Source organism: Actinia tenebrosa, unplaced genomic scaffold, assembly GCF_029948245.1.
Source record: "Actinia tenebrosa isolate PJP-AT-01 unplaced genomic scaffold, QUT_ActTen_1.0 PGA_scaffold5__44_contigs__length_20552954, whole genome shotgun sequence".
NCBI classification, from domain to species: Eukaryota; Metazoa; Cnidaria; class Anthozoa; order Actiniaria; family Actiniidae; genus Actinia; species Actinia tenebrosa.
The window spans coordinates 8,196,342-8,222,737 of NW_028292582.1; the positions used below are offsets into that span (position 1 = coordinate 8,196,342).

General features: G+C 38.5%; 5 protein-coding genes across 7 annotated transcripts in view; 4 read left to right on the forward strand and 1 right to left on the reverse strand.

Moving 5' to 3' along the window:
* Positions 1-26,396, forward strand: part of LOC116300520 (monocarboxylate transporter 12) — a 42,863-nt gene that overhangs the window by 4,146 nt on the left and 12,321 nt on the right. The window contains exons 1-4 of one of the 3 annotated variants that reach the window (XM_031709401.2): positions 14,860-15,320; positions 15,661-16,235; positions 16,495-16,867; positions 18,088-18,398. The exons of 1 other annotated variant lie outside the window; for it this stretch is intronic. In XM_031709401.2, coding sequence (XP_031565261.1) covers positions 15,693-16,235; positions 16,495-16,867; positions 18,088-18,272 — 1,101 coding nt within the window. In that variant the 5' untranslated portion in view covers positions 14,860-15,320; positions 15,661-15,692 and the 3' untranslated portion in view covers positions 18,273-18,398. Of the gene's footprint in view, positions 1-14,859; positions 15,321-15,660; positions 16,236-16,494; positions 16,868-18,087; positions 18,399-26,396 lie in introns of those variants that run through there. One more of the 3 variants, XM_031709399.2, reaches the window with a different exon arrangement.
* LOC116300521 (uncharacterized) lies at positions 2,200-6,836 on the forward strand. The gene is made up of 3 exons (XM_089037619.1): positions 2,200-2,853; positions 2,901-3,023; positions 4,748-6,836. The coding sequence occupies exons 1-3, from the start codon at positions 2,200-2,202 to the stop codon at positions 5,939-5,941; spliced, it is 1,971 nt and encodes a 656-aa protein (XP_088893745.1). The 3' UTR covers positions 5,942-6,836.
* LOC148906457 (uncharacterized) lies at positions 6,927-11,155 on the reverse strand. The gene is made up of 3 exons (XM_089037620.1): positions 10,677-11,155; positions 8,886-9,637; positions 6,927-6,932 (listed from the first exon to the last, which is right to left on the reverse strand). The coding sequence occupies exons 1-3, from the start codon at positions 11,110-11,112 to the stop codon at positions 6,927-6,929; spliced, it is 1,194 nt and encodes a 397-aa protein (XP_088893746.1). The 5' UTR covers positions 11,113-11,155.
* Positions 11,294-13,636, forward strand: LOC148906458 (uncharacterized). Its single transcript, XM_089037786.1, has 5 exons — positions 11,294-11,965; positions 12,327-12,400; positions 12,504-12,595; positions 12,961-13,070; positions 13,157-13,636. Exons 1-5 carry the CDS (start codon positions 11,585-11,587, stop codon positions 13,535-13,537), a joined length of 1,038 nt encoding a protein of 345 aa, XP_088893912.1. The 5' UTR covers positions 11,294-11,584; the 3' UTR covers positions 13,538-13,636.
* Positions 23,258-26,396, forward strand: part of LOC148906459 (uncharacterized) — a 10,693-nt gene continuing 7,554 nt past the window's right edge. The window contains exons 1-4 of the mRNA XM_089037621.1: positions 23,258-23,277; positions 23,660-23,675; positions 23,719-23,823; positions 25,741-25,878. Coding sequence (XP_088893747.1) covers positions 23,258-23,277; positions 23,660-23,675; positions 23,719-23,823; positions 25,741-25,878 — 279 coding nt within the window. The remainder of the gene's footprint in view (positions 23,278-23,659; positions 23,676-23,718; positions 23,824-25,740; positions 25,879-26,396) is intronic.

Genomic DNA, 26,396 nt, shown 5'->3' on the forward strand with positions numbered 1-26,396 from the left:
AAAAAAGACTATATTCTCGTCAAGAGCATGGACCTTAGTGTTGAGACTGATTCAATGTTCTTTGTATTCAACGAAACCATGTCCATGTCGGAATGACCTACATTAAACACCCGCATTCGGAGGATTTCGGAGGTCAGGCTAATTGAGTTCTTATTTATCGGGTGCTTAGTGACAAATCAGCCTCAAAATGTTCTTAAATGTTTGTTTAGTAATACTATCCAAAACATGTTGCTAGAGGTATAATCAGATCATATTTTAGGAGTAATACCAAAACAAGACAGCTTGACAGCTGATAGAGTTAATGCCCGAGCAATCGCGCGCAACAACACCCAACAATTATTAAACTGTACTGTCAAAATATGCAAAATAAAATAACTTGAGTGAAAAACACTTGTGGTCAATATTTACTGCATTCAGCGAACGTCCACAATATGTTACACATAACACGACGAACAATAAAGCAAGTTTAACAAATTCACGTTTGATGATAATCATTGTCTGCATGATCTTCTACCCGACCAGAGAAACCGCAAACTGCAGAATCGAGGTCATAATTTACGATTTTGGGCGACTTAGAAAATTTCGAGTATAACTAAAATATTGTCAAACATTTCTCACAAATACGAGATCGAAATAAATATAATATAATCAAATTTGTCATGATGCATGACGTTCATTCATTATTTGCATATATCGCAGCGACAGTTGCACTGAGGTGAATCCAGCTGGTAATCACGCAGATTAAAAGATCAAGCGAAAACTAGAAAAACACTGAAATTTGTTTTCCGTATGAAGAGCCCCAGGGGTTCTCTTAAGCCCCGTTTACACTGGCGATTTTTGCTGCGATTTTTGTGGCAATTTTCGGAAATATAAAATCTCATGTCTCATCCTTCAAAAGAGACATTCGTCTAGGAAAATCTTGGTATCCTGAAAAAAACTTTACAAGTAAATTATTTACCATTATTTATTATGGACAGGATCGCATAAAAATCGCAGCAAAAATCGCCGCAATACTCGCTAGTGTAAACGGGGCTTAAGGGTTCTGTAGGGGATCTATTGATAGATCTTGCACATCTACGAGATTGAAATAAAATGAAATTGAATTTCTTGAGGCGTGTAGTTGAGTTCCATGATACACCTATTTCAAAAAATGTTGTAGGCTGGATATCTGAAATCAGAAATCTGAGACCGATTGGAATTGTGGGGGACTGAGTGTTTTCTCGTTAAAAATTCGATATACACTTACCCAGATAGTTTGCCAGCGCAGGTCATCGCTCAAAGTCACAGGGAGCCCGGCTTTGGAATCTATACATGAATAAATAAATCAATAAAGTGCTTTGGGTTTCCTGTGTTGTAATTTGAAACGAGACGCCCATGATAAATAAGTCAATAAAGTACTTTGGGTTTCCTGTATTGAGATTTGGTAACTTGATAGCAGATTAATGTAAGTAATTCGAGAGCAGCTTATAATTCAAATTTAACGTATTAGTGTAACGCACGCCCTAGTAAATGGTAAGAAAGAGAGAAGCTTCTCTATTTCTTACCATTTACTAGGGCGTGCGTTACACTGATGTGTTACGTTAATCTGCTATCAAGTTACTGGTAGTACGATTACCGGAAATTCAACGTATCAGCGTCTTGTTTCAAATCTCAACACAGGAAACCCAAAGCACTTTATTGATTCATTTATTCATGTACAAATCCCAAAGCCGGGCTCCCTGTGTCAAAGTTAGTATTTAGATCTTATTAACCGAGCGGGAGGTCTGTACGGGATAATCTAGACCAGTCCGCGATGCGATCTATCCAATCAGATTGCTCGATTTGCTAGTGTCCAGGCTCTAAGATTCACGGTCATATAATAAATCAAGATATTAACTTTTTGCGAACTACTAATTCTACCAAATCATTACGTACATCCGGGTTAACACGAGATGCGCACGCACCGCCATGGTTCAGTGCACTTCACCAGGACGTGTCCCGTGTGCTTTTCTTTCGAACTGTGTAAGGCATATAGACGTGTCTTGTGCCTTCTTATGGTAAGAATATTTATTTATACCAATATTTATTGTGTACAACGAGTTTGACACACATTTGACTAGCGACTCTGTCGCCTTAGTCTTACTACGTGGACGTGTTTCACTGTGTATATATATCTGATTAGATTGTACCTAATCTAGTTCTCATCGTTCTCTTTAGACGATGTCGGATATTGAGGAAAGCACTGAAGGGCTATCAAAAACATCATTAGCAGCCAAAATCGAGAGCTTTGTTGATCCCAATAAAGTGGAATCAAGTGATGCCTTCAAATCCCTTGTTGAGGAGTTTAGTGTCACTGAAAAGACTTCGGCCGCCATCAATGATGGTTTAGCTGAAATATTCAATAGTTTGCTAAAAGACAAACTTCCTAAAGAAAAGCTGTCAGGATTACAGGAGAAATATTTAAGACCAAACAACTGTCCTAATCTGGTCGCTTCTAAGATTAACAAACAGATTTGGCAACAACTTCACCAAGAGACGAGAAATTCTGACTCTGCACTCCAGAAGGCCCAAGCCCTATTGATATCTGGCCTTTGTGCCATACTTCAACTATGTAATACTTCAGAGGGAGAGCAAAAGAGTACCTTGACTCATGCAGTCGTTTTGCTCCTTTCTGCTAACAGAGAGTTTAATCTGAAGAGAAGGGATTTGGTACGACCAGATCTTAATAAGCAATATGCAGCACTATGCAATCCCTCTACAGCTGTATCCACCTATCTGTTTGGAGATGAGCTTAATAAAGAATTAGAGGAGCTTACCAAGTCTAATAAGCTTTGCAATAAAGTCACCCCTAAACAACGTACAGAACCTTACAGAGTTCCTCCCTCAAGGGGTCATGGACGTGGCCGCTTTGGTCCACATAGCAACAAAGGGAAAGGTCCAAAATATGGTGGATCACCTTTTTTAGGGGCAGGCCGGGGTCAGACCCGGCCCCAAAATCCTCCAAGAAACCAGCAGAACAAGAATCAGTAGAGCCATCAACGCAGGTAAGTTCACTCTCATGCTCAACTCCAATTTCTAGTGTGATTGCCAGTCAATGCCAGTTTAAGGCAGGAGGGCTACAAGAAGTTGTTAATGAATGGACTAAGATCACTGCGGATCCATTTGTGTTGGATGCCATAGCCCACTGCCATATTGAATTTGATTTTATTCCTGATCCCCAGATCAGTGTTTCTAGACCCCGCTTAAGTTTTTCTGAGTCAGAACAAACTATCATTGACAATGAAATAGCAAAATTCCTAAAAAAGGGAATTATTGTGTATTCCGTCCCTGAATTTGGAGAAATTGTATCCCCAATTTTCATTAGGCCCAAAAAAGATGGGTCCCATAGGGTCATATTTAATCTGAAGAGACTGAATGAACATGTCTCATACCACCATTTTAAAATGGATACTCTCGAGACTGCAGTTAAGCTCATGCGTCCTCATTGTTTCATGACTTCTATTGATCTGAAGGACGCCTACTATTCTATACCTATTGCTCCAGAACACCAAAAATATCTCAAATTTATTTGGGGAGATCATTTATTTGCCTTTACTTGTTTACCCATGGGTTTAACAAGCAGCCCTAGAATTTTTACCAAAGTTCTCAAACCTGTCTTTGCTACTTTGAGAAGCAAATTTGGCCATACCTGTTTAGGATATATTGATGACTCTTTATATGTTGAGGATAGTTATGCAGAATGTGAAGAGGTAACTTTGCATGCGGTCCAACTTTTCAGCAGTTTAGGTTTTATGATCCATGCAGATAAATCTGTTATTACCCCTTCACAATCCATTGAATTTTTGGGGTTTATCCTGGACTCTGTTAATATGACAGTGCGGCTAACCCTTAAAAAAGTAGACAAAATTATGCAGCTTTGTCAATCCTTTTGCCATCTGAATAAGCGATTTTCTATTCGTTAAGTGGCTGTGCTCCTTGGCTCCCTTGTCTCCAGTTTTCCTGGAGTGGAGTTTGGCCCTTTACATTACCGCTCTATTGAACTGGATAAAGAATTTCACTTAAAACTTAATAATGGCAATTTTGATGCAGAAATGTCATTATCTGCTGCTAGTCTGAGGGAAATTCAGTGGTGGATTGACCATATTCCTTCAGCCTCAAGGAAAATTCACCCTACAAGGCCTGACTTAATTGTTTACACTGATGCCTCAGAAACTGGGTGGGGTGCTAAAACAAGTCATGGTGATTCTACCTGTGGGATTTGGTCCAAACATGAATCTAAAATGCACATTAATTATCTGGAATTATTAGCCATTCAATTGGCATTATCTTCTTTGTGTGAAGTTCACGGCCCACTCCATATTCGTATTATGAGTGATAATACCAATGCTGTTGCTTATGTCAATGCCATGGGCGGCTGTTAGTCAGTGGACTGCAACTCGGTTGCCCGTAACATTTGGGAGTGGGCTATTGAACGCCAAATTTGGCTTTCAGCAGCCCATATTCCGGGTGTCAGCAATGTTGATGCTGACCAATTATCCCGTAATTTGAACATGGAGCTGGAATGGATGCTCTCAGCATCGGCATTTCACCAAATTGTTTCATTATTTGGTCTACCAGACATAGATCTCTTTGCCAGTCGGCTCAATGCCCAACTTGAGATCTATGTCTCGTGGAAACCAGACCCAATGGCCAAGTTCATTAATGCTTTTTCCATTGATTGGTCTGGTTATTATTTTTACGCCTTTCCACCCTTTTGCCTTGTCTCTAGGTGTGTGCAAAAAATAATCCAGGAACAGGCATCAGGAATTCTAATCATTCCTTTGTGGCCGACACAACCCTATTTTTCAGTAGTCCTGAGTCTCCTCACCGAGATTCCTTATGTACTGAAAGCCTCCAATCACAACCTGGTTCATCCAACGCTGACCAGGCCTCATCCACTCCACAGTCGGCTGGAGCTCGTGGTTTGCAAATTATCAGGAGATCCTTACAAGAGTCAGACATTCCGTCACAGGTTGTCGACGTCATCATGTGTTCCTGGCGAAAGAACACCCACAAGCAATACAAAGTATACATTGAAAAATGGTTTTGTGGTAAAAAAGCAATCGAACCCTTGCATCCGACTGTGAAATGGTTATTAGTGTTCCTTCACTCTCTGTTCCAACAAGGATTAAGCTATTCAGCATTAAATACAGATCGTTCAGCCATCTCCAATCTTGATTTCAAGAATGGTTCCGGCGTCAACCCTATAGGCCAACACCCTCTTGTTTGTAGATACCTCAAGGGTGTATTTAATCAAATCAAGCCAGTTCCCAAGTATAATACTATCTGGCCTGTGGAAACGGTTCTTCAGTTTCTCAGTCTAATGTGGCCATTGGACAAGATCACCCTTAAGGAACTCACATTGAAATTAGTGATGCTGATTGCCCTCACCACAGGACAACGATGTCAAACTTTGTCATTTCTCGACATGTCGGAAAAGTACATGCAAATGAATCACAACTGTTACGACTTTGCGCTAACAGAACATCTTAAACAGGACAAACCAGGCAAGGTTTTCGGTAATTTAAGACTTTACAAGTATACCGTTGCAGAATTGTGTGTCTACACCACTCTGACATATTACCTCCAAGCCACTGCAGAGTTACGATCCTCGTCACAGTTATTGGTGTCGTACATCAAACCGCACAATGCGGTTACCTCATCCACCATTGGACGTTGGATAAAAACTTTGTTGAATCTAGCTGGCATCAATACCCAAGTATTTTCAGCTCACAGTACTCGATGTGCTGCCATGAGTAAAGCAAGCAATTCACTATCTGCTGATATAATACTTGCCACAGCTGGCTGGAACAAAGATTGTACATTTCGCAGATTCTATGACAAGCCTGTAGCCATAACCAACCAAATGAGTGTTAGGAATTTGAGAGAATTTTGTGCTCACTGCTTTCAAATCTCGTGTTAACCCGGATGTACGTAATGATTTGGTAGAATTGAAAATTAAACGAGACTTACGTGTAAGTTGAAGTTTGATGATAATTCTGCCAAATTATTAGTAGTACAGTAGGGTTAACATGCCCTGTATATACACTCGACGAAATAATGGATTTGGTCATCATATGTCCGCTTGGCAAATGTTGGGCAAATATGGTGCTCTATATTTGCCCATACATTTGCCTATGCAGGCAAAGGTCGGGGTAAATTTCTAATAAATTTGCCATTGCTTTGCCATACATCTGAACACATGGGTAAATATGTTATATATTTGCCCTTAGTTTAGACGCATTTACCCAGTGGGGATATATGATAACCGTTTTTGCCCTATATTTGCCCTATTGTCAAATGAAGGGCACATATGAAATCAACTTTGCACTAGGCTTTGCCCCATATTTACCTGGGGAGCAAATACAATACCCCAAACTGAGTATATCCGATGTGAGGTTTCCGTTTCAATTTATTGCAATCAAAACTTTTCAAAACAAATCAATAATTTTTCAACTGAATTATAATGGATGTTGGCTTGTTTTTACGACTTACGAGGGGGGAGTGCATGCAGGTTCATCTCAGTCATATGTGTCAATTTTTTCTCCTAACGCATGACATCAATGTTGCGACCACATTAATTCAATCATTGTTTTGCTTTGATGTCATGAAAGTGAGGTTATATGCGTTGATACACACAGGAAAAAACGCGGACGATGTATTTATAATATGCGTAAGTCGTACATGCGTTTTTTCCAGTAACAATAAGAAAACTCATTAACCCATTAACCTCAGCTGCATTTCAAACCGCTAACATCTGTAATATTATTTGAAGCATCATTTTTGTTTAGTCTAAACATATGAATTCATCTTTTTTATTGGCAATATATGCAATTTCATTCATAATTATTTTAATTCATCTAATTTTAAACTCATCAAACAATTCATTCAATTTTCAATTTGACTATCTAGTACTGATGCACAGTTCAAACAGTTTATTTTTGGTAGCTTTGAATATTTTTCCTGGATGATACTTTACTGTCATCTCCATCATCCGTACAATTTACGTTGTAAAGGACAAACAATTAATACTCTTTCTTTGTCAATAACATCGTAAGCAGCAACAAACTGGCTGTGTATCCTTTGTATGGGAATGAATGTAGAGGGCCCTTCCATTTCAAACAAGTTTCTGCACCAAATTTCATGTGGTCTGCCAATCCTGTGTCTTTCTGGATGTCGCTGATACCATCGAACCTTTGCCATACACAATGATTCCTGCTTGCCATCAATTATAATGGTTTGTTTAAGAAAGAAATCGACAACACCGGGGCGCAAGTCAAATGAATCGGTCTCAATACTGCCACTATATTGGCCACACCAACTTGCAAGAATGAAGGAAGAACGTTCCAGTCTAGAGTCAGAGGACCCTAGCTTTGTCCCCGAATATCCAATGGTACTAATTCTCTCAAACGTATCGGTAACACATTCAATGACCGAGTGTTGAGGTAAAATTGTTTCATAAGCTTTAAAGAGATATTCTGTATAGTCATCATCAAGAACATCAATGGATCGAGGTGAAAAACATGAGTATGCATTCATATTGCTCCACTCTAAGCAACGTAGTACTTGACCAACTGAAAGATTAAGTGTTGATGGTATTGATGGGATGCTTTCGCCAAGTGTTCCTACTTGTTGTGCCTCCTGAAGAAGTTGAAATACTGGTTGGAAAGTTTCTCGAAATCTTTCTGGTAAAGGGATATCTCTTAGTTCATGCTTTTGGAGAAATTTTCTCATGATTTGTATTTCAACAGATCTATTGTTAGTTCGAAACGCTCCTAAAATCCCATTGAAACGTTCGAAGCTGAAAAGCCAAAATGAATATACAGGCCCGTAATCTAAAATACATTGTTTGAGATGCAGGTGTAGATGCATGTTTGGCGTAACACGTTCCTTTCCATATCTTTTTTCAAACGATTTACAAAATTCCACTAGGTAATCATGTCCTTCTTGTAGCTCTTCAGTTGTAATAAGTGGAGAGCAAAGGTGAAAGCAGGACAATACGAATAACCTCCACAGCTCCAAATCATCTGTTGGAACGATATTCCAAATGCAGAATACAGAATACAAGAGAGTCCATGTTTTCCACTGATCAGCAGTAAATCCTCCAAACGATGTTGATATCTTTTTCGGGAGACGCCCAATAAATGATGGTGCTTTGACGTCATCTACCTTTTCCTGGATTTTATTCAAATTTTCTTTAGAAATAATTGGCGTTTCAGCGTTTAGCCATACATTTTTCATTAACGAGTACAATCGAAGTAAGGCAACTGTAAGAGTTCAGAATATCTTGTTCCAGTGGAAGTTTCAATTTGGTTTCGTTCATCAGCGGTTGTTGCATTGAGTATTTTCTGAGCCTCTCTTCGATGCTCTTCATTTGTCCTTGGTGTATCGTCATCTTCGAAACCTGAAAAATCCATGCTACTAAAATCTCCGGGAAAAAATCTTGTGCACTTTGAGCACCCTCGGTGAGCAGTACATCCTAAGAAACCACAAACTTTTCTTAGTGCAGGAATGTCACAAGCAATACAAAGGAGGGCAGCTCGAAAACATCTTGCTGTTCTACTCCCATGAGGCCGAACTTGGATGCCTTCGTGCCACAATAAGTTCAATTCGGCTACAAGTGGTTGTAAGTACGTATTGATATTCAATTTGGGCTCGTGTGGACCAGGTATTACCCCAACTATTATTACGTTTTCCTCTTTGTACCTTTCTTTTCTCGGAAGATTTAGGAGGACCATATATATGACTCCAACGCTATAGACACTGTGCTTAAAAGGCTGAAACCAGTCAACATTCAGCATAACAGCATAATTATTAGGTTGGGCAAGGAAAGGAGTGCCGTTAAAATATTGCCAATCTTTCCACACTTGGCCATCGTAAATATCAACTAAAATATCGTCCGGTACATTCCGATTTCTCCAAATCTCACATTTTTGTACAAAGTCTGGTCGCTTAATAAAGTGAGTTAGAGTCTCTCTGATGCTTTTATAACAATAAACTTTATGTGGGTACAATTTCGTCTGTCCATTTTTCAAACGAATTTCCTTAAGCAATTCCGCTCCACAAGGTGTGCGGCGAAACAATTGACGGTGATTCGGAAAAGCAATGTGAGAACATGGTTTAGCAATGACACGCCCGTATCTTGTTGTAATGCAGTCTTGAAAACGGTATAGGGTGTCGCATTTCGGACAAACAACATACTTTGAATGCTTATCTTTAAAAGAAAGATAATTTTTCAAGAGTTTGAAGGAGCTCGGGAAAACCAATACTGCGGTTGGGAAAATGATTGGCGAAAGCTCACACAAAACCTGAAAAATCGCTTTAAAAAAGGCGAGGAGAATATCAATGCCTCGATCTGGTACAGAAAAGTATTCAGACCAAAAGCACACAAACAAGGCAATCCAGTTAATAAGGGTCACTCGGGAACTTGCTTCGACGGCAACGCTTATTTCTGCACTAGATTGTTCAAAATCTCTTTCTAGGTCTTCGATATCAATATCCCAAGTTTCAACCAATCTCCTTCTTTCATTTCCTCTTATCTCTTCATGGTCAGATTCACTGTCCGACTTGTCATCCCAAAACACTTGATCTTCTTCCTCAAAGTTATTTATTCCGTCTCCTTTAAACATAAGCAAATACGATGTATTTTATTCATTCGGCATTGTATAACTGCAACATAGTATAAGATAAAGTCTGAAACCATTATAATACTAGAAAAAAAAAAAAAAAGTCAGTAAAAAAAACCTCATGGGCTAAGGGACCGGTCATTATTTAAGTTGGGGGGGGGGGGGGGGGGGAGGGGAGGAGAAATTTGGGGGGGGGGGAGGGGGCTGAAATTTTTGCTAGTGAAAAAGGAAAAGGGAAAATTTTTAAATTTTTTACTACAATCCATGGGGGTTTTTCGATAAACTTGGATGCCTTCAAAGGGGGGGGCCTTGAAATTTTTTTGCGTCACTGACAATTTCTCCTCCCTCCCCCCTCCCCCCCCCCCCAACTTAAATAATGACCGGTCCCTAAATGTATAATTTTGACCCAAATTTTGCTCTGAAAATAAATGATTTCCATTGAAAATAAAATATAAATTTCTAAGTCAGCAAAACAACAATTTATAATTCGTGAAAGAAAAATGATAAATCGAAAATAAAAAACCCAAGAGACATATTAAATAAATTACTTATAATTGTACTTCTCTAACTTGACAAACATGTTTTACCGGATACCATGCTATCTCAGGATGACCACAGTCATGAATTGATTTGGAGACGAAAATGTACAGCAATATCCATTTGAACATAGTAAATTCTTTTTGGCGTTTAAAATGAGTTATCTCTAGCTATGATTTTATAAACTCTTTGAATGAACCTTTCTGAATGAACACTGAGGTTTTAATGGCAACCATAAGCCGATTACTTAATAATGCACCCTTCTTAAAAGTAACGGTGAAAACGAGGCTAAGATAGAAATAGAAAAGAATCATTTGTACCTCTAACTTAATCTCGCTTCAATAACACTAATGCTTGGTAGTAAATCCAATAGGGGAGCTAGATCATGTGCAAATCAGCCGCTTGTTAAAGATTCAGTCTTTTATCTATGCAGTTTGACTTTAACATTTAAAGATTATATAATCTAATCATCAAATAAACGTATAACATCAATACCTTTTTGTGAAGTAGCTGGTAAGAATTCGTCACTTGATGGTTGGTTTGTATTTGGCACATCAGAGGAGTCTTGATCAGTTTGGTCCAAAACGTTTATCTCGCTGTAGTCATTAGAAGAAGTGTCGTTCTGGCCGTCAATCTCGTGAGTGAAAATACTATCATTTGAGTCTTCGTCGTCATTCCGCTGTAATTGCCATTGATTTGTTAAAGGAGCATAAAATTCTTCTTTGTGACGGCAAAATACTCTGTAATGTAGATCTTCGTTACAATGAAAGCAATGATAACGCTTTGACATCGCAGAAGACATTTTGTTTTCCAGAACTATATAATTAAAAAGACGGTGTGTATCATTGGGATAATTACTCAAAATCCAAGCATTTTGAATGGCTAACAGCCATATTCCAGCGTAATAAAGTTCCACGTCCATCAACCACATGCCATTGGACAAAAGCACGCCGGATCTTTATTACCGCGCCCTTTTCCTTAGAGATGTCACTGTTGGCGGCAGATAATGGTACGATGGTTTTAGAGCTAGAAGCTAATCAAGTTTATTGCAATGATATTTCGTGAATCTAGGCTTTAGAAAAAATTTCATAACTTTATAAAATGGAGCAAATAGCTTTAAGATAATAGATATATTACTTAACATGAATCCTGGATACAACTTCAGCATTTTTATAAGACAGTTATTCCTTTTTTTATTATTAGACTTCATTATATGAACGTATATGTCATCACAAGTCACGTGATACGCCGTGATAGATAGGGGGTAGATTTGTTCAGTGGATGTACTTATTCGTTCATTCGCCTTTTGGTCACAAACAGGTAACAAACTCTGTCGGTCATCTAGTTTCCCGCACATTCTATATCTTTGCTTATAAATTGCGTTCATTCGTCGCGATCAAAAAATGGGAAGAACATCTACACCTTTACCAGGACGCCCAATGCCAATCCATTCTGTTACTGCAACTACCAGTACAAGCAGTACGAGTAGACATACTGAAAATGGCGCCAATTCTCAAAGGCTTAATATACTTATTCCCTCTGTCCCTGGTGGTAACGAGGATGTGCTAAGAGAACACAGAAATCGCCTATTGCAAGCAACAACCGAGAATGAGAACGTTGACCCCGACAGCGAAAAAGAAGAAATTTCTTCAAATTTCGAAACGATTGTGAAACAGTTTAAAGAACTGCAAGAACAAAACCACCAAATACTAGCGGCCTTAAAAGAAAGCCAGCAGAACAAGGACAACAGCAAGACCAAGATTACTGTCTCAAAGGCTGTTGCAGTAAGTAAAGTGGCAATATTTAAAAAAGCAAGCTATTTTTATTGATAATTTTACTGGGAATTCTTGGCGCGAAGAGTAGTTGGTATAATTATGCAGCGGTATAATTTATGCAATGCTAAAATTGGCGGGAAACCCGCCATGGTAGTGGTTAATGCTACCAAACTTTACTATTGATTTCCAATAACAAGACACTGAATGATAATGATAATTTCCTTTTTTGTAAAGGAATTGATTTGATTTCGATTTTTTTCCCAATATTATACAATCACAGCCATAAAAATAAGGAAAACATTATTACTATGTCTAAGAATAACTTAAGGTACATCTTATGATTTTAATGAATTATATTATGTTATTACAGTCTGAAGTACGCTTGGTAGCAAAGAAATTACGGGACAGGGAAGAAAACCCTCTTATATGGGATTTTACTAAAGCGTAAGTATGAAAATTTAATAAAAAAGATCTTGTCTGAATCATCCATAGTTACTTTCCATATTAAGTTTCCACTTACCACTCAAATATGGCATTTCCTAATTAGTTTCAGAGATGACGTCAACGAACAGATTAATAACGCAATAAGGGATAGAGTTCTGAATGTTCATAAGGATGTCTCTGCCGTCGAGTTAGAAGGTATTTATGTATTTTATATTACGAAGTGCGAAAGGCCTTATGCACCTATCAAAGTTAACCCGGGGGGGAGGGGTGAGGACAAAGGGTGGTGGTGGTGGTCGGGGGGGGGGGGGGGGGAGGGGGGAGGGGGTAACGAAATCCTTTTAGAAATATTCAAATGCCGAAGGGAGGGGAAGCAGTTTGAAATAAAATAACATGGGAAAAAAAAAAAAAACAAAAACAAAAAAAAAAAACCAAAAAAACGAAGCAAAACAAAACAAAGCAAAAACAAATGGATGCTAAAGGAGTAATTGTCGGCCAAATGCCAAAATTTCTAACAAATTTTGTCTCAAGTTTTAATATATGGGTACTTGATATAATTTCAGCTGCCCTTAAAAGTCACTTTCTGACGAGAAGAAAGAGAAACAAAAGAGAGCGTTCAGGGGCCCTTGGAAGGCATCAAAAGGTGCAGCGGAAAACACAAAGAAAACAAAATGTGAGTAAACTGAATTTGCAACGATTATGACTTTGTTTAATAAGAAACTTTGACTGACGGTGTTTTTTTTTTCTTTTTTCTTTTAGCTCCTAAAATCCAGATCCAAGGCAGCGGACTTGTCAACCTCGCTATCACCAGGGGACAAAGAGAAAGTCAAGGCAATTATGAAACTGCAGTATATGTCATCAGAGGAGTCGATGTCAGAGGCGGATGACCAGGCTGATGACGATACAGCGGACAGTGGCTCTGATAACGAAGGGGGCCCTACTAAGCAGAGTAAAGTTTTAATAAAACACCCTCTGCCATGGAGAAGCCCCCTAGCTAACCAGTTCATGGAAAGCATGGACCGAAAGGCAAAAAGGAGGCTGTCAGAGCGCAGTCTCACCATGCTTTTGAAGCGGAAAATCGGGGAGCCGTCAAGACGCCCAAGGCCATCTGGAGGTCCCGAATGGGCATTGAGAGCCTAAAGGTTTTTATCAAATCAAGGGCACTGGGACACCGAACGTGGTTGGGGTTTCTACGAGTTTTATGAATTAAATCTTGTGTCACTGTTCCTCCGTTCCTTTGGCCTGATTTCTAGGGTTTTCGTTCTTCTTTCGATTACTTGAACGTTAAACTCGTTTACTTGAAGAAATCCAAAGGTCAAACGGTATAGCAGCGGCTATTTAAGCCTATTGACCTTTGGATTTCTTCAAGTAAACAAGTATAATGTTCAAATAATCGAAAGAAGAAGGAAAACCCTAGAAATCAGGCCAAAGGAACGGAGGAACAGTGACACAAGATTTAATTCATAAAACTCGTAGAAACCCAACCACGTTCGGTGTCCTTAATTAAATTTTTGCAGTTATAAATGAAGTGTACTACTACAGAATATCTAAAAAGAATCGTACATAAGCCACAGATCGATTGACAACTAAATATATTATGATCTTCTTTCACAAATTCTGTCACAAGATGAATCAAACACCTATAATTAATTTACAGAACTAGCATTTTCAATTAGTTGTAGTTAACAAATTGTTCATAGTTAATCAGTCGTCAAGAAAAGGAAATTCACAATAAAAATGTTTCAGTATGATTTATGTCTTTTTTCCTGCTTCTTAGTATAGGTTAGCTATGTTTAAAGTATGAGGTGGTTGTCACGATATATATCGTTTCTATTTTTTTTGGCCTGCCATAAGTGACAATAGCTGAAGACTGATAACATAGTTAAATTTAGCAAATATGATGAGCATAATTCAACTGAGCAAATATGGCTAAGATGCGCTGGTACATCTAAGGCATTAAGGGGGCATTAATCACATATACGGTCAGAGCATATCGCATGGTGTATGTAAGGCATTAATCACATATACGACCTGGGCAAAGACAGGGTATACGTAAGGCATTAATCACATATACGGCCTGGGCAAACACAGGGTATACGTAAGGCATAAATCACATATACGACCTTGGAAAATACAGGGTATATGTAAGGCATTAATCACATATACGACCTTGGAAAATACAGGGTATATGTAAGGCATTAATCACATATACGGCCTGGGCAAAGACAGGGTATATGTAAGGCATTAATCACATATACGGCCTGGGCAAACACAGGCTATATGTAAGGCATAAATCACATATACGGCCTGGGAAAATACAGGGTATATGTAAGGCATAAATCACATATACGGCCTGGGGAAACACAGGGTATATGTAAGGCATAAATCACATATACGGCCTGGGGAAACACAGGGTATACGTAAGGCATAAAACACATATACGGGCTGGGGAAACACAGGGTATACGTAAGGCATAAAACACATATACGGGCTGGGCAAATACGTGCACATATCAAATGAGCATTCACATTTATTACCGGGTAAATGTATGGATGATATGATATCTGCTATATATTTGCCGTTTGGGATTTTACTGGGCCATACGGACTTTACCATCTGTGCCCATGGGATAAATGTGTAAGTACATATCATATACAGTCATTGGGCAAATATTGTCTACTATTAGTCAAATATGATATTTGCCCATATATTTGTCTATATGTTTGCCTACATGACAAATCCATTTTTTCGTCGAGTGATACCCTTTATGTTTACCCACACTATTGTCCAGTATGGTTTTTGTTGGGTGATCACAAAATGTTTCTCTTTCAATCCTGAACCATGGCGGTGCGTGCGCATCTCATGTTAACCCTACTGTACTACTAATAATTTGGCAGAATTATCATCAAACTTCAACTTACACGTAAGTCTCGTTTAATTTTCAATTAAAACCACAAAACAATTTACAGCTTACAACCCACAATTCCTTTCGGTCTCAGATTTCGGATCTCCGACCGACAACGTTTTTTGAAATAGGTGCATACTCTTCATGGTTTTCTTTGGTTTGTGGAGTTCGGTTAATGATTTCGACACTTACACGAAGCCGCATGTAAATGTACATTTTTTTACCCGGATAAAAAAAATATCCGGCTTCGTGTAGACGGGGCCTCCGTTGTAATTCAGATATCCTTGCTCTCGTCACGCTAGCTTTTCCAACACTAGACTCATCGACAACTCTAATCTAATCATACTTTTTTTTCCAGCTTGGGTCGGCTCACTGGCATTGGCTGTACCCATGACGTTTTCTCCCATTGCTGCCAGACTCATTCAGCGGTTCGGCGCGCGTTCAGTCGGGATAGCAGGGTGCTTATTCGCTGCTATAGGACTTGCCTTATCAGCATTCGCTACCAGTATTTATTTCCTCTTTGGGACGTTTAGTCTGATGTATGGCTTAGGTGTTTCTTGCTCTTATACCGCGTGCTATGATATTGTACCCACGTACTTCAAAAAAAGGCTTGGACTTGCGATTGGAGTCATGAGTTCTGGGACCGGAGCTACAGTTTTGATTATGAGTCCTATCAACGAGATTTTGATCACCAATGTTGGATGGAGAAAGGCTTTTTATGCTTTCGCGGGATTTCAACTTCTGTCTGGAGTATGTTGTTTAACCTTCAGTCCTGACGTCGAGCAAGATGAAGCCACTACACAAGAACAACAACAAAGCATTGCAGTAGTGTTGGGCCAAACCACATCTTTACGCAAGAATATCAGCTTTGTGATAAACTGTGTTTACAGTTTTTGTTTTCAAGTGGGAAATACTATCCCACTTATTCATTTGGTAAGCGAATATTTTTTTAGTTTTTTCAGTTTTTACTTGGATCTATTTCTTCAATAAAGCACGCGAAAGTTGTGGCAGAACACGAGCGAAGTGTTAGGAGAAGCATGACGGGTAAAATTTTGCCTGAGGTATTCCATTTGAATCTGAGATATTCGGTTTGTGGAGGAAGGTTTTTATTGAGGTAGTTGAAAGCTAAGAATAAATAAAAAATCCATTCATTTCATTTAGGCGTTTTTTCTCTCTCCCATACATTACGCAGGGACGCTACGCTCTGGAGTCGGGACTCAGTTCTACCCAAACTGCTAATCTTTACGTTGGTTTTGGTGTTGCAACTATGGTTGGTCGTATTGTCTCCGGGAAAATCTGCGAATCGAGATCTTTTCATACAAGTTACATTTGTTGTAGTTTGGCTGGAGTTGTAGCAGGAGTATCCAACATTGTGTGTCCATTTATCCATGGTTTTATCGCACTAACCGTGTATTTCTGTATCAACGGACTTGCTGATGGCTTTCAAGTCTCTTCAAAAAGTGTCTTACTAATGGAGTCATGTAATGCACGAGAAAGAACAACGGCTTATGGCTACTTGTTTTTTATTACTTCATTTGGGTACTTGATGGGTCCCCCTTTTGGAGGTAAAGTTGATAATAAGTTTTTCTTACAATAGTAAATTAAAAAAATAAAAAATGGCAAGAGAAAATGAACTAAGAGAAGGAATCCCCGTGCCCCATCATGTGCACACTCTGATGCTATTTTTATAATCATTGATGCTATTTTTAACTCGTTACCATGCCCGCGCGATAATCATGCTTCCCTTTAATGCCTCGTTTTAGGACACGAAAAGCGCCATATTTCGCTACGTCCACGACAAAAACACAGGCTTTGTTTACTGCAAGACTGGAAGCCGCCTACCCTCAAGAACTCAACCAATCAGGTTCTTCGCTCAAAATGTCTCCAAGGTAAAAATAGCATCAAACTGTGCACATGATGGTTACAAGGCTATATGGGTAGGATTCCTTCTCTTGGTTCATATTCTCTTGAAAATGGGAATTAGCAGTGGCATTTCAACAGAGTAGCTCTTCATCCACTGTAATTCCAATTGGAATTTAGGAGTTGATTTATGCGGAGGTAGGAAAGCCGGGGAACCCGGAAAACCCTCGAAGCACAGGAGAGAACCAACAAACAACTCTACTCACATACGACACCGAGCTCAGCGGGACTCGAATCCGGGTCGCATTCTCACCGCTACGCCACCCGTGCTTCTCACAAATAGTTCCCACAAATAATATCATCATCATCCTCAGTCCTGATCATCATTATTACCACCATCATCATTACGACATCAACATCACCATTTATCATCTCTGCAATCCTCACTTTCATTACCCTCACCACCTTTATCTTCGCTATCGTCACTACCACCATCATTATCAACGACAGCATCACCACCACTTTCGTGAGAACAATCGATCATCATCATCATCACCATGCAGCATCTTTGAATCCTAACCATCACCATCATCATCATCATCATCATCATCACTAGAAGTATCATTACAGCAACATCACACCATGCATCATCTTTACATCCTCACCATTCAAATCAGCATCACCATCAACCTTATCATTTCCATCACCATCATCATCATCATCCCTACAAGTAACATTACAATGTAACACTATCATCACCCCACATTATTTTTGCATCCTCACTAACCCAGTAGAACATTTGCATTACGGCGTCATTAACTACCAGCACCGACAGAATTCACATCACCTTGTGTGTGATAGCTTCAAACATGGCGGCGTTTGGTCACGTGTTATCTTAGCAGACATTGTCTTATTTTCTATGCAGGATTGATAGCAGATCAAGTTGGCTCTTACATCCCTGTTTTCTATGCATCTGGTTCTATCGTTCTATTCAGCGGATTTCTCATTCTAGCAGTCAGATGTTTTAGACGTAAACACAAAGAAAATCTGAGAACTGAAGTCAAGGTTTTGTTGGAGTACTGTGTTGAAGAGAAAGTGACAGTGGTATAACTATTACCACACGGACAATCGGTCAGTAAGGCCATGCATAGTTGATATTAACGCGGACGGACAGACGGGCTGACGGACGGAAAATTAAATATGCCGTTGAATTATATGTGTGAAAGGAAGGAAGGAAGGGAGGGAGGGAGGGAGGGAGGTAGGTAGGGAAGGAAAGGAAGGAAAATAAAACTTTGAATTATAAAATAACGTTTATAAAATTGTGGTAAAAATAACTGTAGCAATACTTAACAAAACTAAGATATACAGGGAAATATAATGTAGATATAGTAGGTCGAGTTGAAATAAAGTCTAGTTTATTTTTTGGTCTTCCTGTATCCTGTGTTTTTAGTTCAGTATTGGGTCCTAGTAAAACAAGATCGATAATGGCGGATGTACTGCTGTAGCGAAGCTTTGAGCGGGTTTTTCAAATATGATTATCCTTATTCACCTTTCAAAATCCTATTACTATCTCCACGAAAAACCTTTATGATTACATGTTGGATGTATTTATAAACAGTTTTGCTGCAAAAAGCCTTCAACAAGCCAACAGTGGGCAGTTTTCGTTCAACTGAAGACGGAAGTGTGCCGACATTAAGAAAAATTATTGTCAAGAAAAGGACTATTTGGTGGTGTCTAATTTACGAGTCAGGATAGAATTGCTTATACAGACGTTCTCATTGAAAGAAGGTAAGTAATTTCTTGGAGGAAAAAATCTGTAAAACGGAAAGCTACTAGTAGCAAACTACAGCGTAGTCGCAGCTGTCGGAACTCTGTTGAACAAGCTATACGACAATCTTACACTGTAAGTCATTGTCATTAATGCACCTATCAATGTCTTGCCCCAACGGGGGAAGCCCGGGCATACACAGGCTATTGACATAAGAACCTTGGGGCTGCTAGGCTTTTATTGACACTCCTTTTTTTTTTTCGTTTTCAGAGTAAGACCCTCAAAAACAAAATTTTTATATGGCCCTTAAGAGGGGCTCATTGACAATTTTTTTTCAAAGATGTCAGTAGCCCCTGGGTAGGCCCGGGATATCCCCGTTGGGGCAAGACATTGATAGGTGCATAGTTGTGTGCATATCATTTGTGGGGTGTTTGTTCTGTAGTTATACGAGTTCTCTGCGTTACTGTTATTGCCTGCTTTGCTTATTGTTTCTTCGTGTTTTTGTACTTTCACCTGTCCCTTCCCAACTGTGTGATTTTATAGTTCTTCCACACTTTACTCTAGTGCTAGGGTAGGGAAGGTTTAAAGGTTTCACATCACAGCAGCCTGTGGCGAGAAAAAGCTGTGGCCAAAGAAATATATTAAGTAAGATTTTAGAAGATGGCAACACTACAGTAATACAAAAATTTGAAAATTGTTCACATTTTAATATACCTGAAACAATTATTACATAAAATCCAATGGAACCTTTTGTAGTCTGGTATCCTAGTTACAAATTATCATCATCATTATTATTGCAAATCACTGGGTTTGCCCTTTCTAGACTATGGAACCACATTTGCAAGCATGCTGACATTTAACTCAAACACAAAGAATCGAATATTAACATAAAATCAATCAAAACTCATCCTGATACTACAAAATTTACCAAAATTTAAATCTAAATGTGAACTTCTGTTTGGGAAGCATTCATTTTCTAGAAGAGGGGAGGGGCAGAAGGAAACTATTGAAAGGTCATTGAGTTCTTACACAGCCAGAAAGGGAAAATCATTGGTATTTATTTTTCATTCAATTCAAAATTTTACCACTGAAGAAAGATTGCAAAACCAATGGGTAGGGTTATGATATTTATTTCTTTGAGAAGGAGCATTGTTGGTTTTTTCTATAAAAAAATTTCGAAAGATTTCCCCTCCCCTTTGAAAGAATGGATGCTTCCTTACAGTGCCTGTATGGCAGCCGCAACCAAAGAAATAACAATTGCAACCTTGGAGACAGCAATACTCGATACTTTACTGCCTGGGTCCACACTTTTTGGGCAGAATGGGTTGTAATTGTCAAACTGATAGTCAAATGCCTCTTGGATGTCCCCTTTGAGTTGGCAGTATTTGTGAATAGTGTTTTTCACGCAATTCTTGACATTGAGGTATTCTCTGAAATGAAATAGTTAAAATCTCAATACAATAGACTGTGACTCCAGGCATCATGTTTTCTTATTTCACACCAGGTGTCGATGAAACAGATACAGTCACTTTAATAGTAATGATATAATGATCATTGCTATTAAAGGGACACTCAGATGAAAATCAATAATAATAATAATAATAAAATTGGAAATGACTTGAAACTTGTTTAAACTTATCTATATGAGCCCAGATAGTAGCCAAGCAACGTGTTTCCTTCACAGTCAAAAGTGGCAGAAAAAAATTGTCATTTTATTCAGCATCTAAATTGTGAGTAAATGATGTCATTAACTCACCCTATTGTTCATTTCACTTTAAACCCAAAATATCTCAACAGCGAGTGGCTCCCTGGCTAAAATTTTCACTAATCAGATTTCCATAATTATAATTGAGTCCATAACAAGCCGCAAGCCCAATTTTATTGCGAACATTGGGATCCCTATGTTACCATGGTAATAACCACAGAATGACAGACGAGTTAATTTGATCAACGCCTTGAGCTACTAGGGCTGCGAGAGCGAAGTGTCGTCGTGGTGCTAAGGTAATCAGGAAAGTGTTGTCGTGTTGACATAAAATTTTGGAGATGACGAAGCTCAAATATATTGGATTAAGCCTTATTCGGCGATCACGAGTCTTTACGCGGTAAACTCAAAATTTATGATCACTGAAGTACTCGGCAAAGGAGGATGTAGTTTGGTCTTCCACTGATTATGCCTTCCGTACATACAGTCCAAGTGTTTTCTCAGGATCTTGATCCTAACAGGAACTGGTACGCTCTGTCGACTGATCTATGCTGTGCTCCGCCGAACAAGTTTTGTCAAACAGACGTGTTCAAGCTGTTTCCCGACGAAGTTTCTTCATGTCTCCTAAGAAACTTAAAGAGACAAAGATGGCGGACTGATCTCCGCGAAGCTTTTCAACTCTGGGGTCAAAGCTGTAGCAGAAAAAGTTTATTGTTGGAACATATTTCGCTTTGATCGCTGGGAACTTGCGTCGAAGGAGTCTCAACGAGTCGAATTCAAGTTTTATCCCGCCAAAAAGTCATTCGCCATCGATTCCAAGCCCCAAACCGTGTTCTACTAGCACTCCGATCAAAGGCTGCAGCTCAGATGACTCGCTACCTATGCCTGAGTCACCAAGTAATTCCTCAGAGTCATTTACGAATGGGGGGTCATTCGCAAAAGATGAAAAAAAGCGCGCCAAAATTATCCCCGTTATTGTGGTCTTCGAGTTCTTCGTCGTCCTCTTCTAATTCGGGGTCATTTCTTTCCAAGAAATAGAAGAGCACGATTACGAGCCTCAATACAAAAAAAGAAAGATAAGGGACAAGTGTACCAACATCATTAAAGAAATCCATAAGATTTGTCACGAGAATGGAGAAGAGTTAAACAGTGTTTTGGCTAGATGCTGCGTTTTTGCGCGGGGAAAACTGCCTGGTGAAAGCAGGAAAGTCATTCGTGACGTGATTTTGGAAGTTGAGGAGACTTTAGGACTAGAGAAAACCCTAGAGGAAATTCTCCCAACAGAAATTTTGGAAAAACAAGTCAAGAATATGAGTGTCCCGGACTGGCAGCTTCTATTGCTGAAATTGCAAGTACCTATATCAGATGAGGGCTGGCAAACTCTACTGAATGTTACTGAATTGGGAAAAAATGGGGTGAGTTCTAGTTTCTAATGAGACTTTAAAAGTTTGTACAATTTCAATTGTGTATTGCATTTTTAATTTGTCGGGTTGATGGTAGGCCTAGAAGAATAATTTCGAGAGTAATATCAATTGTGCTTAAAAAGCGTCACAGTAGTGTCAAAAAAAATATTTGCACTAGTTATTTCATTATTATTTGCTTCAGAGTTTCGTTGTTTGTGTTCAGGTGTTCAAGTTCTGAGAGGGACAGGCCATTATTCCCCTGGTATGGGTCTGCTACTTGAATGCATGGAGATTATTTTTGTTCGGTAGTTGTCAATCCATGGATTTTTCTAGAACAGAATTTTTTTGTAAATGTTAACCAATACGGTTTAATGGGATTCAAAAGAAAAAATTAACAATTTTCTTTCTCTACTTTTCTGTTGTAGAGGTCATCAAGGGCCCAAGTGCTATTGTCTAAAAATAGCATTAAGGCTATTAAAAGTCTGGTATTTAGTAAAATTGAAGACCTTTTTCTTGGTCGAGCCAACTGGAGATGAGGATATCCCAGGATACCAAGTAGCACTTGAGCCTGTTGTTTGCTGGCAAGCAAGGGAACTGCGGCTACATGGTCACCAGAGCCAGCATATTCAGTTGAATTTGAAGCTGGATGGCAGGCCATTTGGTGGTAGATATTTTCATTAGAAAAATCAATTTTGTTCAATAATTTGTGAGAACATTCTTTGTTATAAAGAACAAGACTAGTGTGTTGTGACTGTTGCAACTTAGTACTGATTAACTTGTGTCAGTGTATTAGGGTTTACATTGGAATGAGATGAAACTGCCATTTCATTATTTGCCACTCAGATATTCAAGTGATATCATGTTGTTGTTTAAGATTGAACCCATCATTGAACCCTCACAGTATTCAGCCAGATTAAAGCTAGCGAGCTAGCCAGGAGGAGATTGATTGATATTTCATCATTTCTTTCCACTCTAGGGAGAAATCAAGTGTTAGTTGGTGTTATACCTGCAAGTACTGTCCATTGGTCCAATCACAGTTCCAAATCATTTTCCCACTTGCAATAGCTAATTGTAAAGAAGAGAGGTGAGCATCTGCTGGCACATATTATATTGTTTTATATCATGTAAGAGCCCACTTCAAATTATTGATTTGATAAACAATTGTCAAACAAAAGTTTCAATGTTTAGTAGATTCATGAATGAATATTTTGTTTCTTTGCATATGTATGCTGCAAATCCTCGGTATGTCCTTTATCTAATGAATAAGTATTATTATTATTATTATTATTATTATTATTATCATGTTTTATTTTGCAATGTGCCAATCAAATAAAGCATAATCTCAAAAGTGGGCTTGTATATGATACAGCTGTTTTGTCATGAGTGTGTGATGAGTTATAATCTTGCACCAAGGGTTATACATTATAAAAATATGTATATTTATACACTACTTGAAAGACGGTTGTCATACGAAAAAAGAACATTTGTACGTTTTAGTGGAATAAGAATGCATTAAAGCAAAACGAAAATAACTGAAGCTGAACATCAAATCACTGAAGCTGAACTTTTTCGTTCGTATTCAATTTATTCTATTCTCACTAACTACAAATGTCTTTTTTTGTAGGACAACCTTCTTGCAAGTAGGTTATAATCATATATAGCTATTATGTTTGTCCATTTCAGAAAAACACACTGAGAAGGCTTATTGCTAAACTGAATAACGAAAAGATCCATAAAACAAAATGGAATCCACAGTTGGATGGGCAAAGTTTATATGTTCGTTCAGAGGTAATCACTCATCCCCACTAATCAAGTATTTTAATTCATAATTTCCTATCATAGGTTTTTTACTTAAGATAAAATTTGAAAAGATCTAACTGCAATAACTGCTCACACAAACAATTTTTATATTCTATTTGCACCAAAAATTTCTAATGAGAATGGGGAAAATGCAAGGGAATCAATCATTATGTTTTATCTGGAAAATTGTGTGTTGTAAGGTGAGTGAGTGGAGCCTGGTTTGGCAATTACAGTATGAATACTTATTTTTTATTTTCTTTTCTTTTACATTGGACTCTCGACTTGAAAGCTTATATCTTTCTCTTAGTAAAAGATGATGACGAAGACTTTACGCTTGGAAGGAAAGGGCTGATGTGGTTTTTGCTTTCATTGTCAGGCAATAGAGTAAGCGATAATCCAAAATCTCATGAATCAAATACAAAAATGACAGAAATCATGATTATTTCACATGCTTATTAGTTATGCACAATATATATGAGCTCATCACTTCGCTTGCTGTTATCCCAATCAAGCCTTAATATTTCCCTTTTGATAATATTACACCTAAATGATTAGTTACATTTTTAATAATTTGTAACATGGACCTTGAAGTTTCCTCTGATATTTTTACTACCGACTTGTTCACACATATACTGCATAATTTATTTCACACAGACAGTGTTCATAGATGGTGTTGCTTTCATTTATTTGACGAAGTGTACTGTGATCTGGGTCCCACTATTGTATGTTTACACATTTAGGCAACCCAGGCAATATTTGAAGGTAAGAAGCAGCACATTATAAATACATTACCAGAAACGAACATTATTTTGTGTTGAAACATTATCATAATAACCTTTGTGTTTAGTTTTCCATTAACCTTTGGCAGTAAAGGAGAAGAACGTGAACTATCCCTATCTGACTGACTATACAACTACTCTTTGTTTACGATGGCACTGAGTAATAGTTGGAGCTGTTGCACTATAATATAACTATGTTAGTTTTTAACTTCAAACCAGCATATTTTAAAAATTAACTCAGCTGCCATTGTTAATTTCCATTCAGATAACTTTTTCTTAGTACTGTAGCTCTTCGATCGCCTTACTCTTAGTGCAAACCTCACTTTGTGTGTGTGTGTTTTTTTATTATACAGTGGACTATCTTCAGGGGTAAATCAGGGATGATCTGATCTTCTTGTTGGGCAAGAGGAATTCAGTGCAATCAATCCGTGGTGTCCTCATTGTGAGTTAAGGAATACAACACTCTCATTGTCATCCCTTGGGCTTCAGTTCTACAGAATAGGCACACTGAAGCATGTAACAAGGCCTTGTCCATTTTGGACCAGACAACGGAACAGAATCACTCTTAAGTTAAGGAAGGACAACAAACTGCCGTCACAAAGCAGAATATCACAGTCAATCATTTTTCCGGTGAATTGAGGTTTGGGATTATACTTTTTTCATCTACTTTATGGGCTTGCTTGAATTTATTTATTGACGTTGATTTTTGGCACTCGCAAGAACCACGCATCCCTATGTATATACCACAATATAATGACCGATTTCGATTACACCTATCTCAGTCACATTCCCCCGGCCCCTCCCTTCCTAGCTGTGTCCTAGTACCTGCTCTTACCAGAAACTTAGTCCCCGCCTTAGCCTTGCTAACCAAGGTTGAGCATGCATTAAAAGCATATTTTTTTTGCCATAAGCCATATGGTAATTTCATACAATTTTAAGTTTTTGGAAGCTTAAAAACAACTTTTCATGATCATTCTTTTATTACGAAACAAAAATTCAGGATTATGAATAATTGTAGATTATTGTTTGTTAGTCCGATGTGCTTTGAAGTTAAGCAGTCGAAAAATATTTAGTTCATATACATCCTTAGATTTAGTTATTGATTAATCATTATACTTGTTTTAAGGAAAAACTGAAAGACGTATCCTTTGACACTAGAGGAAGTTTGGAAGACTTGCTTTTGCCCCAGGATTCCATCAAAGCATTTGACAACCCAATCGTTGGCACAGAATTTTGTTCCACAAAATATCCTTTTGTGTCACAGGTAAGGTAGGTATCCCACAATGTGGACCCTAACAGTAAAACATTAACCAGTTCATAATTTGGTTGCTTGACCACAAGCCCTTACAGTATTACACAGGCGTTAAAGACTAAACATCGTTTGGGGAGGGACTTTGGGAAATAACCAAAGAGATAGCACTATCTACTCTCAGGTATGACGCTTCAAGTATAGTGTGTGGTGTGTGTGCCATCTCTAAATAAGTTGTTTAGATGTACAGGGTTGTGGAGGTATGTGTGCATGGTTGATAGGAGATGGCTGGAAGAATGGTGGAGATGTGGTGGAAGAGTACCTGGGGTGGGAGCGGGTGTCGTAAGAAAGGAAAAGGATAGGGCTAGAAATGCCCAACTGAGTCTGTAATCAAGAAGAAAAAAAAGTGTGTGGTAGGCATAACATATGTCATTCAGCTGAGGATTATGCAGCATCAGATTTTTCTAGGAGGTATTCCTCAAGTTAAATCAGGCACGGTTATTACTGTTATTTTTTGAGGAACCGGCTTTTCA